Raw genomic sequence first — 16,226 nt, 5'->3', positions numbered from 1 at the left:
CTAAATAATCTGCCTCATGCACTCACTCCCATGTGGAGTCGCACCATGAAAAATGTCTCTGTCTGAAAAAGTCATGGAAAGATGTTTACTTTGTTTTCCCTCCTAAGCTTTCTTAGTGCTAGCACGTTCCTCTCCCTGTCTTGAAGTCTGTCAAACTGACATTTTAACAATAAAGGCAAAACAAACAAAAACACACCGATGCACATATAACACCTTATCTGGAGAGTCTTCTCCCTCACTACAGTAGATGTTTTGTTATTGGATCGAGGTGATGAATTATTACGCTGGCACCTCAAGGCTTTGGACTTTCAAACTTAGTTTTTTTCGTCCGTGCTAAATCCCAGATAAATTCGCTCTCTGAACACTAAGTACTCGGCACGTTGTGCGAACTCAACAGCTTAAAGTTTTGATCTCTTGGGCTTCTGAGGGATCCTGCGACTCTAATTATGTAAAACCCTTTAGCTCTCTGATGTCCATCACGGTTAACCTCCTCATAGGGTTAATGTGTCAGGTTCAGGACTCTCTTCCTTTCGCCTTTGCGCTGAGTGAGTGTAATTACGACCTGTCTTGTGGTGCTACAAATGAGCGCTCTGGGCCTGCCGCCCCTCAGCTCACAGAATAACACACTCCTGCTGAAGTGGCGGCGAGAAGTGCGCGAGGACGGATGGCTCTCTTTAATGGACCGGCCGTCTGCGAGCTCTCCGGCGATCCGGTAGTCACGTCACGCACTGCGTCTCGGATACATGTCAGGCTAATGGAGGTGCTGATTATTTATTTATGGGCATTATTGCTAAATTGCTGATTACATATTTTTCTAGTGTCTAATTTCTTTACACAGTCACTTTTATAGTTGAAGGCTGTGTCGGCCCGCCAGAAAACTGACCTCCCCTTTCCCTCCCACAGCTATTGAAGATGAATATAATAGCCTTGCTCTCCCTAGAGGACGGTGGTTAAGTCGTCTGCTTTTTGAAATGTATCTTGACTTGTATTCACTTGTACCTGTCTGCTGAGAATCCGTCGTGATTCAATTTATTACATTTATAAACATCATCCTTTCCTGACATGCGATTCCACAGTGAGATTTTGATAATCGATATAATCAGCTGTGTTTATTTTAAATTGGACTCTTAACATGAAATAAACGTACAGATTAAGTCCATCACAATGTGATACTTTGGCCCACTTGCTCTGATGGTCTCTGGATGTTTGTTATGGTTGTCTCTGTGTTCATTATAATAAAATGATTCTTTAATCTAGCACAGGCTTTTCCTTTTGGCGTCTTGGTCGGATAAAGACACGTTTGATGGGGCCCAGGAAGAAATTGAAAAAGAATACCGCGTTTGAAAAGAGCTGGCAGCTGTTGTGCTTTCATGTCACAGGCTGCCTGCCATTAGACTGAGCAGCAATATTAGATAAGGCTCTGTAGAACATGTTTCTTAAGATGGGCAAAAAGAAACCAGATGTGATGTGGACTGTGAGGAGCAGCAAACATCAAACATCTTCCAATCCCTTTGGTATGCTCAATCCTGCGGCGTCTTCCTATTAAAATAGATTTATCTAATGTTGAATTGATGTAATTGAGACACTTTGAATAAAACTTCTGTTTTTTTGGTTCAGTAACATGGCACTCATTTTTTTCCAAATCTATTAAAAAAACATTAAAGAAGCAATTCATACATACAAAGATTTACAATACAGCTCTTAAATGTTTTTTTTTTCCTTTGGAGAGAAAATTTTCTTCAAAAGAAAACCTTGTTAATTCATTTGCCATACTCTTATTTTTTATTATATTATTGTTTCTTTTTTTTTTTTTAGAAAAAATTAGTGAAGCGGATGTTAAAATACTGTATTATTAATATTTGAAAAAATGTGTCTGCCAAATCAAAATCATGTGGCTCAACCAGCAAGCTAAAAATACACAATTATAGAGAGGAACGTCTTTCTTCTGCAAAACAAATGTTTGATACTAGATTAAAATGATTGATTAAATCAGCTGGTCACCAACCAACAGATGAGACTCCACTGTGTTCCTTTTGGTGGACGACAATCATCCACTCCATCCAGGGAAGTGAAGCAGCAGTGTATTACTTGTTGAAGATGGCTGCTATGATAGCCAGGTGTCAGGTCAGTGCAATCTGCTCCGAGCAGGCCATGTATTGATCCTCCACGCGGGACTCTTACAGAGATAAAACCTGTGTATGACATGTGAAAGGGTGACGATTCTCATCTCAAGGGCTCGCTCTGCTTCGGGGAAGTTCAAGCTGGTCTGCACCGAGCCAGCAGCAGCAGCAGGCTTCCCTTTCTCTGAACACATGGGCTTGAGAGGGCTGTTTAGCATGCAGATTTAATAGAGACTGCTAAACACGGCCCTTTGAAGGGCTTTAATAAACTGGAGCAGATGTCTTGTGAGTAGAGGACCCACATCTTCTGCTTCCAAATGGACTTGTCTGGATACATGCATTTCCATGTGATAGACAGCGGTAATTCATAACTGATACATTGTGCATTAAGGCTTCTTTGACTGACAGGTGACCTTTCATGTTGAGTTTGTGCTTTTTATTCAGATGGATGTCCAGAGAATTACGAAACTTGAAAGCGGGAGGACAGTAGCACGGCAGGATCTGGCACTCTGCTCTTACACAAAAAAAAAAGGTTCCCTCTGAGAAAGCTGTGGAGTGGCAGTGCTGATAGAGTCGGGTTCAGGGAGGAAAGAGAGCGGCACATCCATTAAAGCAGCTTCCCTCTGGCCATCTCTCCAACTTCAAATACACCAACATTAAAGTTCCAATAATGCAATGGGCTGATTCTCCCAAACGATGCTCGCACATCATAGCCGAGGTGTGCTAATGATGGGGGTAATGCTGAGAGATGTACACACGGATGTTCCATTACCTCTGCACAGACAGCATCTAAAGCTACTAAGGATGCTGTTGGGCCTGAGCCAGTATAACCACCATAATGTTTGTTCTCAAAGGCATTTTAGTTTTGCTAAGTCAAGTTATGTTTATGGTTATATTATATGTTGATACGTTTATAACAAGCCATCAGCAGAGTGCCTTGGTTAGTTTTGAGATTTTCCTTTTTTCACAGTTTGATTGGACAGTTGAGTGATTGTTTTCCCTTTAATATTCAATATTCCATTATTAAATTATAATTATAGTAATTGTGTATTTTGTAGTTGTAATTATATATATATATATTTAAAATATATTTTTACAGCTTGTATGTACAACTTGTATATTTTTTACAGTTTGCAATTATATATAATAAAATATTATATATATATATTAATATTAAATATATAATTTTAGGATACACTGTATGCACACAATGTAAAAATACATAATGTAATATTTATATAATTAATTTTAAAAATAAAAATGAAGTGAAATAAAATAATTATTTCACTGGCTGTGAATTTTTGGATTCTTGGCCCCTAGAAACTATTTTTCCTTCTTTTAGAGTTTGTGTGAAGGGCAGAAATTATGTGTCATATTATTTCTTTACAGAGTTTATTTGCCATATTACAGGTTTCTTTTCATCTGTGTGCTGTATTTCAGATTGGTGAAGATGTCATCATCTGTAGTCAGTGATGGTAGCGTAATGTGTGCCTAAATGACTGATGGCAGAACAAGCCTCTCAGATTCCTGTGTGAGATCGGTGTAATGGCTGATACAGTCACACTAAACACATCAAGGTCACTTCTCTCCACTCTCGGCTACAAAAGCCTCATTTGTTTTAATGGAGTGCTCTGAGCATTAGTAAAATCCAGCACTCCTCTAGCGGTGCACCCTTCTCTCATTCACACACTCTCTCTATTGTGTTTCTCTCTCTAATTTCTATTTTTCCCCTCTCCTTGTCCTCCTATCCCCCTTAATCTCACCTGCACTGTATCTCTGAATTTTTCTCTCAGTGCAAGAAGAACTGTATCGAAGGAACAGGCCCAGTGTAGGGTTTCAGGTTTAAACGTGAAGGTGTTTCGTTTCCAAGTCTGTATTCATTCACACAATGAACTGAGGAGCCTCTCTTGTTTCTCGGTAAGAAAAGTCCAGACAAGACCTTTGTTTTCCACTTCATCAGATGCAAGCAAGGTTTTTTTAACTCCTGTCTTTCTGGAACAAAGTCTGGAGAGCAGCCAGCACCCTAAGCTCAAATGGCTCTCTTAGGCCGTGCTATGCAAGCAAGGGGAAAATTACATCATGTCTTCAGATTGCCTCTCTGGGAGCATAATACACTTGGGAAACTATCTGGATGGCTTACAAATATTGCATAATTCATACAAAATGCAAGTTTTCTAATTGTGATATGAACATGTTTTTTGGACATGGTACAATGGCAATCATAGGTTTTTTGCACTATGGTATAAATTGAAGTATCACAGTATTACCATCTGATACCAGGATACTGCCACAGTGGCCAGTATTTTATTACATAAAAAATGTTATTGTATTTTATTTCGTTATTTTATTGTTTATTATTTGGTGTGTTTTATTATTTAATTAATTTAATTGGGTTTAATATTAATTTTTATATTTTTTTAATGTTTTTATTTTTAATATAAAGGTTGTTGTTTTTTTTTGGTTTTTTTGCTCTATTATATATATTGAAGTATCATGGTATTATTTAATAAAAAAGTTTTTTTTTTTTTTTTTGGCTCTTGTTGTATATATATCGAAGTATCAATGTATTACCATCTAACACTATTATATTACTATGCCAGGACACTGTCCCAACCAGTGCATGTTATTTTATTTATTTATTTTATTATTATCATTTTAAAAATATAAGTAAAAACACTTAATTAACTTGCAGTCAAAACCTTTTTGTTTTTGTCTTCTCTTATTGTAGTTTTTTTTTTTAAGAATATAAGTAGACATCTTTTAATTTACTTTTAACAAAAAGGCTTCTCCCGTTTGTAAAAGAACAAATGTTCACAAAAACAATGTAGTAGCATAGGCATAAACGAGCTGTATAAGTGCTCCTCAGAGAGTCGTGTGACCTTGCAGTTGTCCCTGTGTGAGGAGGTGGGCCAAGGTGCCTTTTGTTGTATTGGATTGTCTCTGTGAACACTCCCTGCTCTCTGATGGAAGCACCAGCGCAATTATGGACTCTGTTTGTCATCATTCATTCTCATCTCCTAAAACCTTAATCCTATTTGTGCCTCATCATACTCTCCATTATATCAAGCTTAGCCATGTTTACTTCATTTGGAGGAGGAACATGTATTTTTCTCTTTCTTTTTGTTCTGTTGTAATGCTGAGATTTACTGATATAGAAGCTTCAAAAGCTCTAGACATATGTGGTTCAATTTTTGACTATAATTTTTGTCTTCTTCTGAAGGGGTTCTTCCTGACCGTATCCTTGGAGTCGATCCTGAAAGTAGCCAAACACGCTTCGGAAAACAACAAGATCTTCTGCTTAAATCTGTCAGCTCCATTCATCTGTGAGTTCTTCAAGGAGGCCCTGATGAAGGTTATGCCCTATGTGGACATCCTTTTTGGCAACGAGACGGTGAGCATGGTTGTGTGGACACACACGGCATGAAAGTATATGTGAAAGAGTTTAAAGGGATAGTTCACCTTCAGTTGCTGGTCCCCATTGACTTCCATAGTATGGAAAAAAACCACTATGGACCCAAAAGGATTCAAATTTGAAATTGATTTTAATTACAAATGTTATATTTTTGTATTCATACACATAGAATAGTCATCTCACATCAAATGCATTGTCATCCAGCACTGACTGTACTCATTGTGAGTGTAACACTACTCAGATCCCCTGCAGACTGGGCCATAAACAGCCTCTTACCTCAGCGTTTGAGACGCAGACACCGGAGTAATGTTCTGAGTCATCGTGGTCTCAGGTCCACGCTCTGAATGTGCGAGTAGAGGCCTAGAGGGGAGGTGTTACAGACTGGCAGTGTGGGGTAAAGGTGTTTGACTTGTGCTGAGAGTCAGACCTAACAAGTTAAAGCTTTACTTCTATATCTAAATATCTCTTCAGCACTTATTTTCGTCATATGGGTAAGGGTGGGTGGTATGACCAAAAACTCCATGTTGTGAGAAAATGTATTTCATGGTAACGGTGTGTTTGTGTATGTATGTGTATATATGTGTGTGTGTATGTGTATATATATATATATATACACTGAACAAAATTATAAACACAACGTTGTTTTTCATATCCACACTACCAATAAGATTTTCAGTAAGAACTTGAATTCTTTATTTAACAAGGATACTTTAAAAATATAAAATTGAAAAAAGTGACAGTAAAAATACTTGACATTTATGATTTCAAATACAGTTTTAAAAATGTGTATTTATCAAAGAATTTGGGGGAAAAAGATATTGTGATTCATGGTTTTAAGTTACAGTTTCATCACAAATATTAAGCAGCAAGACATATTTAAATATTTCTGGAGCACCAAATCAGCATATTAGAATGATTTCTGAAGGATCATGTGACACTGAAGACTGGAGTAATGATGCTGAAAATTCAGTTCTGCATCACAGGAATAAATTACATTTTAACATATATTCAAGTAGAAAACAGTTGTTTTAAATTGTTATACAAATAAAAGTATAATATTTAAATTACTGTTTTACTGTATTTTTATCAAATAAATGCAGCCTTTGGTGAGCATGGGAGACTTTTTTAAAGAAAAAAATTAAGTGGTTGTGTATGAAACGTACTTACTTATTTTCCATTTATTTAAAACTTAGGTTGACGGAAATTAATAATAATAGTTGATGTTATGTAGCACTTTAGTTAAAAACTAATTGAGTTAAAAAGCACAAAAAGTGCCTCCGCACACCAATTGCCAAATTAAAAATGTGCAAAGTGAAGTCATGTGACAGATCTCTGAATTCTGATTGGGTGAATCACGTTGGAAACTCCTTTAAAAAATAGCCAATGTATTCTGCACGCACAACAGTTGAATTCTTATTAATATGTCAAGTTCTTCCTCATTTTGAGACATGCACTGTATTTTCATGTTTCTTTGTTGTTATCGTGTATAAATTACATAAAGCACTCCTGCCCACTGATATCTGCATAAATGTCTGCTGTAATATAAATCTCGACCGATTTCTAGTGTTGCGATTTGTACTGCATAATGTCATGCAGCCCAGCCAGGAAATTAAACACTGATGCTGTTCAGATTCAGATTCTCTTCACCCACACTATGTATATAGCTGCTGTAGTTCCTGTTAAACTGACAGCCACAATTTAGCTTTTTCTCAGGCTAATTAAATAGTGTATATGTGGCAAGTAGCTGCAGTCTTTGTTGGGCAGTATTAATGCGTGTTATTCTTTATGTATGCCTAGCTCTCTGCTGGTTGGTATGAAGTGTTTTGGCAGCTGGAGCTTGTCTGAATGCGTGTGTGTGGGCGGGATCTAACGCAGACAGGCAGGCCTTTATCTGTGTTGACAGGGTAGGCGCAGCGAGAGACGTCCAGGACCTGCACCAGCCTCACGCCCCTTTAACTGGCATGCACCAAGTGTGTAATATCCAGGGAGCGGCGTTGGTCTAATTGAGTCCTTCCCTGCTCCCCTCCTGCCTGCCTACATGACATGAACCAGAGAAAGTGAAACATTTCAGGAAATGTAATGGCCTCCAGTTAATTAAGTGAGAGAGCCGCGCAGTAAAGAGCCAAAACCAGATGGCGCTGAATTTATGCTCGCCGAAATCGACGCACACAGCAGTGCATACACAAATGCGTAAGTAATCTCGAGCAATTTGCCCGCCGTTTGCCACATACATGATAAAATTCAACAATGTGAATTGTCTGTGTCATTACAGATGAATTTGTTGAGCAGAAGGCTCAGACAATGTAGATAAATGGCATGATTAATTGGAACAGAATGAATAACCCTGACTGATGTTGTATAAGCAGTGATTAACTCGCGTTCAGAGCTCAGATTGTTTTAAATAACAGGGGAGTTAAAGCCATGATTGCTGGGAGGTTACGAAATGATTGAAATCACTCCGCTGCTGCTTATGGGAGAGAGAGAGAGAGAGAGAGGGAGGAGGAAGACAAGAACTTGGAAGAGTTGACTCATTGTGAAGATCTACCCAAAGGCATTCTGCCTAACGCTGACTTTTAAATAATGTTATTCATGTCTCAAAAGACAGACAAGGAAATTGGAGGCTTTTGATATGCCCCAGAACAAATGATCTTGGACTTTGCATCAGAACCCTCCTTGTTTGCCTGTGTGTGGCATGTTAATCATTCTTATAAAACAGTTAGTACCAGTCCTCCAATTTGTTTGGCTGAGCAGTGTTTTAAGAGCGCCGGTATTAAGTCAAATAGCAGGAAATTTCACTTTTTGTAGTAGTGCTCATGTCATTGTTTGCACATTCCAGCCAGGCTGTTTTTAGCTTCACTTGGAATTATTCTCATTAGGGATGCAGGATACATTAGTACCATATACCACTTATCGGATAATATTAGAGGGTTTTTTTATTTAATGATATCAACCAATATTGGATATTTAATTGTTCATGCTCACTTCTACTATTTTTACATTTCAAAACTTGTGCAAGCATCATGCTTGCTTAAAGTTAATCTTTAAAAACACTAATAATTCAATAACACTGTTAAATGTAATCTTTAGCAAATCTCAAAATAAATATCAATTTTTCACACTGTGCATTTTAATTTTGAGATGCCTAAATTCACTTGTAGCTTTTTCTTTCTTTCTTTCTTTCTTTCTTTCTTTCTTTCTCTATCTGCCATTTTATTGTTTATCAGCCAGAATTTTAATATTGGTGCATCCCTAATTTTCATTGGCTGAGCAAAAATAGACAAAGTATCTTCCCACATTTTATCTAAAATCTAAGTTACTCAATATTAACTTCTTGTTTGTTGCACTATTGTATTCATTATATTAGCAGAATTCTACAAAATTCCCAAGATATTTTTGAGTCAATATTTTAGCTAATGTGATTATACTTATATTATAAAACTGCAGTACTCTCAGGTCCGTTTAACACCTTTTACCGTATTTAAAGCTGCAGTCCGTAAGTTTTGCCTCTTTGTCGCCATCTCTGTTTGAAAACCTGCAATTGCAGTTGTGTGCGGAATTGTCTTTCTTGTGTGGGTTGTACTCTGGCACGGCTCCAGCGCGGATGAATCTAATGTTTTGAGGAGTATGTGTGGCAGTCAGTCACCGCACCGGTGTGGATATTGTACTTTGCACTCACAGATTCTAGCCTACGTCTTGGAATATATAACTTGAATAAGCATTTTCACCGTAAGTAACAAGTCTGCCACGTTTGTTCTGACCAACTAAGGAAAACAGCATTACAATAAATCGCGCTACCAATGGTGATTAAATCTAAATTAGCTCATATCACATCAAACCGTGCAAATTATTATTATTGTTATACTTTATTCTCAAATTTGTTAATGTTAACAACAACCCAAAAAGCAAATTATGCTCCCTTCGAACTGGTTGTCTTTAAAATACAAATCTTGTGTTATCCCAGGCTATCGGTAATCAGAAGCACATTTAAAACTGGAATATAATTTAATTTCATTCACGTGTTTCATAAACACATAATCCTTTCTGGATTACAATCTGCCATCAAAATGATACATTTAATTATTCCAGCTACTGTGAGAAAAGGCTATAAACGATCCGCCACCTGCAGGATCCTCACATGCCGTAGCCAGGACAACTTCTTTATGTTTACAGACGTGACATAATGATGCAGCGGCATGCTCGAATTTCACGCGAAAACCTACCCGTACCACTCAAATTAGAAAACATGATTATAAGCTTACCGTTGTGAATCAGGACAAAGTAAGGCGATAGTTTCGAACACTGGCTGGTTATATACTTGCTCAAATATTGATTTCGGATCATTTTTAACCAAAAAAGTTACAGACTGCAGCTTTAAGTAATGTTAGAAAATCTATTCCACAGATTTTCCTCCATAATCAGGACAGAAAATGTCCAGAATCAGTCTGGGCCTAATTATGACTCTGTCTGGGGCTCTACATCTAGACTCATCCATTGACAGTAACCACTGTGCTTTTTTTTTGTGGAAGGATACGTGCATGTTTGCATATCTACAGAGATATTTTCTTGTGCAGGAGTGTGTGTCCTCCCCCGCTGATTGCGTGTAGGTGACGGACAGTTCATGCTGGTAGCCCGAGGCGATGAGAGATATGCCTGACATTGGGCCCCCATCTCCCAGCTGATTCAGACAGCTGCACACATACACACACACACAAATATTGAGAGACAGATGTCAAGTTCTAAAAATCTTGTTGACAATCAAACACGGACATTTCCAGAGCTCTGAGCCGTGGCAGGCCCCCTCTGAGATGCCTAGAAATCTTCCTGAGACATTTGGTGATGTTTTACATGGTTAGCAAAAAAATGTTTTAAAGTAGTTTGGAAGCATCTGTCTGAATTCAGAGCAGAAGGAAAGAGGGACAGGCAGAAAGAGAAAGAGATGCAAGGTGAGGTAATTAAATCAATGCTCGAGCTGGATGCTGTCAGGGAGACTCACGCGATGCACACTCTACACGAGTGTTTTACTGCATCACTCACTGCACTCAATTACAGCCGTCTGTCTACTCTCAACCCCTAAACAATGACCTGCTAGACATTGCTGTGTGGAGAGACCGTTAGGAGTGGTAGGACAAGTGATTTGCTCTCAGAGAGCAAGAGACACTAACAAAACAGTACCAATGGTTTTTTTTCCCCCTTGAGAAAGAAAGAAAAAGAAAAGTTGTGAGAAAGTTGTGTAAGTGAATATATTGTTAAAATTCACGGAACTGTCATTGAAATGTCTTTTTTTTTTTTTTTTACAAATTTGGCAATGAAGTTTTTTTTTTTAATGACTTATTAGGAAATTGGACTGAATGAAAGTAAATTTTTTTTAAATTCTTTATACAGTAACCACAAACAACTGGAAAGGTCATGGAAATTCATAATTTATATTTAAAAGCTCCAGTTAAGCATGTTAAGCAAGATTGTTTGTTGTTGATGATGATGATGATGGTTTTATTATTATTGATTTTAACTAGTAGTAGTAGTATCAGTATTGTTTATGAATATTATATAATTATGTATTTTATTATATTGAAAAAGCATCATAAATGACTGTTTAGTGTGTGATCTTTACATAAAAGACAAATACTTCTATAGATTTAAAGTCCATAGTCCGTTTTTGTATCTCAGGATGATAGTTGTGGGCTTGTATGTGTCGCTGCTGGATCAGAGAGGATCACAATAGGGAAGTTCAGCTAACAACTATAATCAGAGGAGTCAGGAGGCTTTCCCCAGAATATCCCTCACATTGAGCCACAAAGGCCATTTTCAGCTTGATGGGGAGTTCCATAACACAGATTTGAGGGTGAGAGTGAACCCGGGCCGGCGCTGCCTTTAATAGGTACAGTGGCAGAGGCACCTGGCTCTCTTTAGAGATGCAGAGTGATGATGGATGGAAGAGACGGTGTTGTGTTGAGGGCCGATCAATAGCTGCCACCGAGCCCAGTGTATTTCTGTCACTGTGGAGTTGAGTGGATGATGATGATGGTTTTATTATTATTGATTTTAACTAGTAGTAGTAGTATCAGTATTGTTTATGAATATTATATAATTATGTATTTTATTATATTGAAAAAGCATCATAAATGACTGTTTAGTGTGTGATCTTTACATAAAAGACAAATACTTCTATAGATTTAAAGTCCATAGTCCGTTTTTGTATCTCAGGATGATAGTTGTGGGCTTGTATGTGTCGCTGCTGGATCAGAGAGGATCACAATAGGGAAGTTCAGCTAACAACTATAATCAGAGGAGTCAGGAGGCTTTCCCCAGAATATCCCTCACATTGAGCCACAAAGGCCATTTTCAGCTTGATGGGGAGTTCCATAACACAGATTTGAGGGTGAGAGTGAACCCGGGCCGGCGCTGCCTTTAATAGGTACAGTGGCAGAGGCACCTGGCTCTCTTTAGAGATGCAGAGTGATGATGGATGGAAGAGACGGTGTTGTGTTGAGGGCCGATCAATAGCTGCCACCGAGCCCAGTGTATTTCTGTCACTGTGGAGTTGAGTGTAGGATGTCAGCTGGTTGTTGCCAGGATGATTTGGGAAAGTTTAACACTTACCCACTCTGACGCCCCACACATCAGTCATTTTGGTTAACAGAAGGGTTTCACGGTCATTTCTGCCACACACAGACACACACACATATATCTGTGAATGTATGCCTCATATTGATTATCTCCTGTGGGGGGTACTTATGTTGTCTGCAGTGAAGTGCCCCTCATTAGTGACTTTACAATTTAGTTCAACTGACACTATTATACAAGGCTGTTAAAAGCCTATTCATAAAACAGGTAGTCATGATTCTAAATTCTGATTGGATGAGAATTTATGATTGAAGGTATTGTAAAAATATTATTATTGTAAAAGATTCATTTAGTATTAATGGGCAAATTTGCAACGTTGTAAACAGCCTACAGTTAAGCGTATTATACTTGTTTGAAGATTATTTGTTCAGGATGATGATGGTTTTTATTACTATCATAAATTATAATAATGATGATACTTAAGTAATATTAAATATATATATATATATAATCCATATTACTGTTGTTGTTATTATTATTATTAATAATAAATACTATTTTATAATATTATTTTTTTATATAAGCAGTAAGCAGCTTAAGGCCTTATGTTGCAGGGATTTTGCCACCTTAAGGCGTTTTAGGTGTGCTTTGTTACCAGCTTAACCATGGTAAAATCACTGTAACTTGTGGCTTATTGCTCTAAAAAATAAAAGGTAAATATAAATAAATAAATAAAAAATAGTAGGGTGTCCAATGGTACATAATATCAAATCAGATTTGCTGAGTTTAATTTATGAATTAAATTTTTTTTTATGAAATTTTTTTTTTTATCCTTTCTTTAAGACTGTTAGTAGAATTTGAATAGATTTACATCTGTTAATCAGCTAATGCTAATCATTTTAAATTGGTAAAAAAATGGCAGATTAATTAGTATTTGATTGATTTAAGTTTTTACTCCCTTTGAAAGCTTGTAGAGGTAAAAACAGTGTTCATTGTCAAGAGTTTCAACAAAAGAAAAGGAAGTTCCTTGCTTTTTAATGACTAGGTATTAAGTCATGATGTAAGAATAGCAATGATTTATGATGTAACCTTTCTGAATTTAGTGAGAAATGTAATGTTTTTGAGCTGTTTCAGCTCCTCCAGTAGGTTTTGTTATCCTGTTTGTGGACGTGTTTGTGGATGTTCCCCTGAGGATGAATACATCGAACAAGCACTGTTGACTCATCTGAAGCATCACGTCATTCTTCATCTTTATGTGTGTGTCAGACCAGTCTGTGACTCTGTGGCCCTGCTTATGAATGTGTGTGTGTATGGTCTCTATACTTACCATTAGCCTGTATTAATCATGCAAGAGCTTAAGATACTGTCAGAATCCCACAACCTTGTTTATGTGCTAACACGCATTCCTGCGATGAAGTGCGGACAATGGCAGGCTTTGAAATTGATCGGAACATACTCGGATTGCGCTAATAAGGTTGTCATTGAGGGAGATGTCATGTGCTTTTTGGGGGTTTTTTTGTTGTTGTTTCTCCACCTAACAGGCCATGCCGTACAGGCCAGGAGAGACGGCAGTCAGCACTCATGATTCTGGTAATGATATCATTACAGCTAGTGATTGCTTCTCATGCATTGTTTAACAAAGACATGTTTGAAGTGCTCAGCAGAGAGCTCAGGCAGAGCTTTCTCAGCTTGCAAGCTGAATCAAAAGGCGGAGAGCAGATCAAGAGCAGGAGGCACCTTTTTAAGCTCTCCACATGCAAGAAAGAAGAAAGTTACATTAACATCCCAAAATGACAGCATGTAAAAAACTTTTTTTTTTTTTGTTTTATTTAAAGGTCTTCTCTCTATCCATATGCAGTATAGTGACCCAAATCATATTTGGAACCTTAAAATGTAGATTCCATTACATACAATATACTTCTTTCAAAAAATGTTTTATTATTTTTGAAAAGTCTCTTATGCTCACCAAGGCTGCATTTATTTGATGAAAAATAAAGTAAAACGGTAATATTGTGAAATATCATTATAATTTAAAATAACTTTCTATTTGAATATATTTTAAAATGTAACTTATTCCTGTGATGGCAAAGCTGGATTTTCAGCATCATTACTCCAGTCTTCAGTGTCACCTGATCCTTCAGAGATCATTCTAATATGCTGATTTGCTTAAGAAGCATTTCTTCTTATTATAAATGTTTTGCTGCTTAATATTTTTTGTTGAAACCATGATAAACTACGATTCAAAAAGTTTGGGATAAGTAAGATAGAAATATTAAATTAATACATTTGTTCAGCAAGGATGCATTAAATTGGCTAAAAGTGAAAGTAAAGACATGAATAATGTTACATAAATTTTCTATTTCAAATAAATGCTGCTCTTTTGAACTTTCTATTCATCAAAGAATCCTGAAAGAAATGTCCCACAGTTTCCACAAAAATATTAAGGAGCAAAAGGTTTTTAACATTGCTATAATAATATATAAAAGATAATAAGAACAATTATAAATAACAGAGCACAAATAATAATTAAAGGGATAGTTCACCCAAAAATGAAAATTCTGTCATTAATTACTCACCTTCAGTGTTGGGCAGTAACGCATTACTTAGTAACGCGTTACCTTTTTAGTAACGGAGTAATTTAACGCGTTATAATTTTCAAAATAGTAATTAGAGTATAGTTACAAGCCGAGGTCTCTATACGTTACTGACTGAATTACAGTAATCAGTAATTTGATTACATTTTCAGAGTAATTTGCCCAACACTGGTCACCTTCATGTCGTTCCAAACCCGTAAAACCTTCGTTCATCTTCGTAACACAAATTAAGATATTTTTGTTGAAATCCGAGAGCTTTCTGACCCTGCATAGACAGCAACAGAACTACCACGTTCAAGGCCCAGAAAGGTAGTAAGGACATCGTTAAAAAGTCCATGTGACATCAGTGGTTCAACCGTAATTTTACGAAGCTACGAGAATACTTTTTGTGTTCAAAGAAAACGAAAATAATGACTTTATTCAACAACTGACGTAGAACCCGGATGCGCTGCGCCTTGTTTGCAAGCAGAAGAATTAACACGCATGCGTTGTGGTATTCTTGTGAACGTGTTATTTTTGTTTTCTTTGCACACAAAAGAGTATTCTTGTAGTTTGTATATTAATGACAGAATTTTCATATTTGGGTGAACTATCCCTTGAAGCACTAAATCAGCATATTAGAATGATTTTTGATAGATCATGTGAACTGAAGACCGAACTAATGGCTGCTGAAAATTCAGCTTTGCATCACAAGAATAAGTTACATTTAATAAAATACAATTAAAATACAATACAATTAAAGACTACAATTTTAATTGTGGTTTAGATCAGGGCACTGTATATGCAGATGGGATGTTTTCATGATCTTGTTATCATGGCTGCAGTGTGGGTTTTTTTTATGATGTGCCCTGTGGATATTTTCGTTCTCCTCTGAATTGTCACATGCTCGTTGTACTTATGCCAGCGGGAGTGGAGCAGTTAGCAGAGGTGAGCCGCAGGAAAAGCAGGCCCAGTCCCCTCCTACACACTGCCTCTGCAGTCTGCAGTCCACCTGGACGCCCGCCATCTGCAGCAACATCAACATCCATCATCCCACACGCTCTAAACAGCATCAACACACGCTCAAGTCCAGGATACCAGAACACGTCTCACGCCGAATTACAGAACCAGCCCGTAGCATTTCTCAACCTCTCAGATCTCTGTGGTATCTAAAATGAAGCATCATAAACCCAAGTGTGACCGTGATACAGAGTGCTGTGCTCAATAATAAGGATTTTTTTTTCTGCAGGCCTGGTGAAGCCGGTAGTTCTTTTTTGTTTGCCTTGCCAACATTTTCACATGGCTGCAAAATGTTACTGTTTAGCAGCGTATTTTTAAGTGTGAGAATTTAATGTATTTTTCACGAGACAATTTGTTTTTAATTTGCAATAAATAAAACAATGCTGGAAATGTTTGTATCCATTAGCTTTGAGGATGGATGGATATTTCTTAAATGCAGTGTCATATAATAAAATGCTTTGTAAATGGTTTTTAGAACCAGTGATGCCTTGCCCTTGAATGCCTTGCCCTAACTTCCTGTTTCAATCGTAAATGTAC

At 37.2% G+C, this 16,226-nt stretch overlaps 1 protein-coding gene across 3 annotated transcripts in view; it reads left to right on the top strand.

The window, feature by feature from the left end:
- The window catches only part of LOC107655429 (adenosine kinase-like), a 184,361-nt gene that overhangs the window by 134,274 nt on the left and 33,861 nt on the right, over positions 1–16,226 (top strand). For 2 of the 3 annotated variants that reach the window (XM_016442911.1, XM_016442913.1), the window contains exon 7: positions 5,341–5,511. The exons of the other annotated variant lie outside the window; for it this stretch is intronic. In XM_016442911.1, coding sequence (XP_016298397.1) covers positions 5,341–5,511 — 171 coding nt within the window. The remainder of the gene's footprint in view (positions 1–5,340; positions 5,512–16,226) is intronic. 3 annotated transcript variants of the gene reach the window in all.

The sequence above is a fragment of the Sinocyclocheilus anshuiensis genome, unplaced genomic scaffold (genome assembly GCF_001515605.1).
Source record: "Sinocyclocheilus anshuiensis isolate Anshui unplaced genomic scaffold, SAMN03320099.WGS_v1.1 scaffold763, whole genome shotgun sequence".
NCBI classification, from domain to species: Eukaryota; Metazoa; Chordata; class Actinopteri; order Cypriniformes; family Cyprinidae; genus Sinocyclocheilus; species Sinocyclocheilus anshuiensis.
Note: the sequence above shows the minus strand (reverse complement) of the source record. Positions and strands in the feature narration are given on the sequence as shown.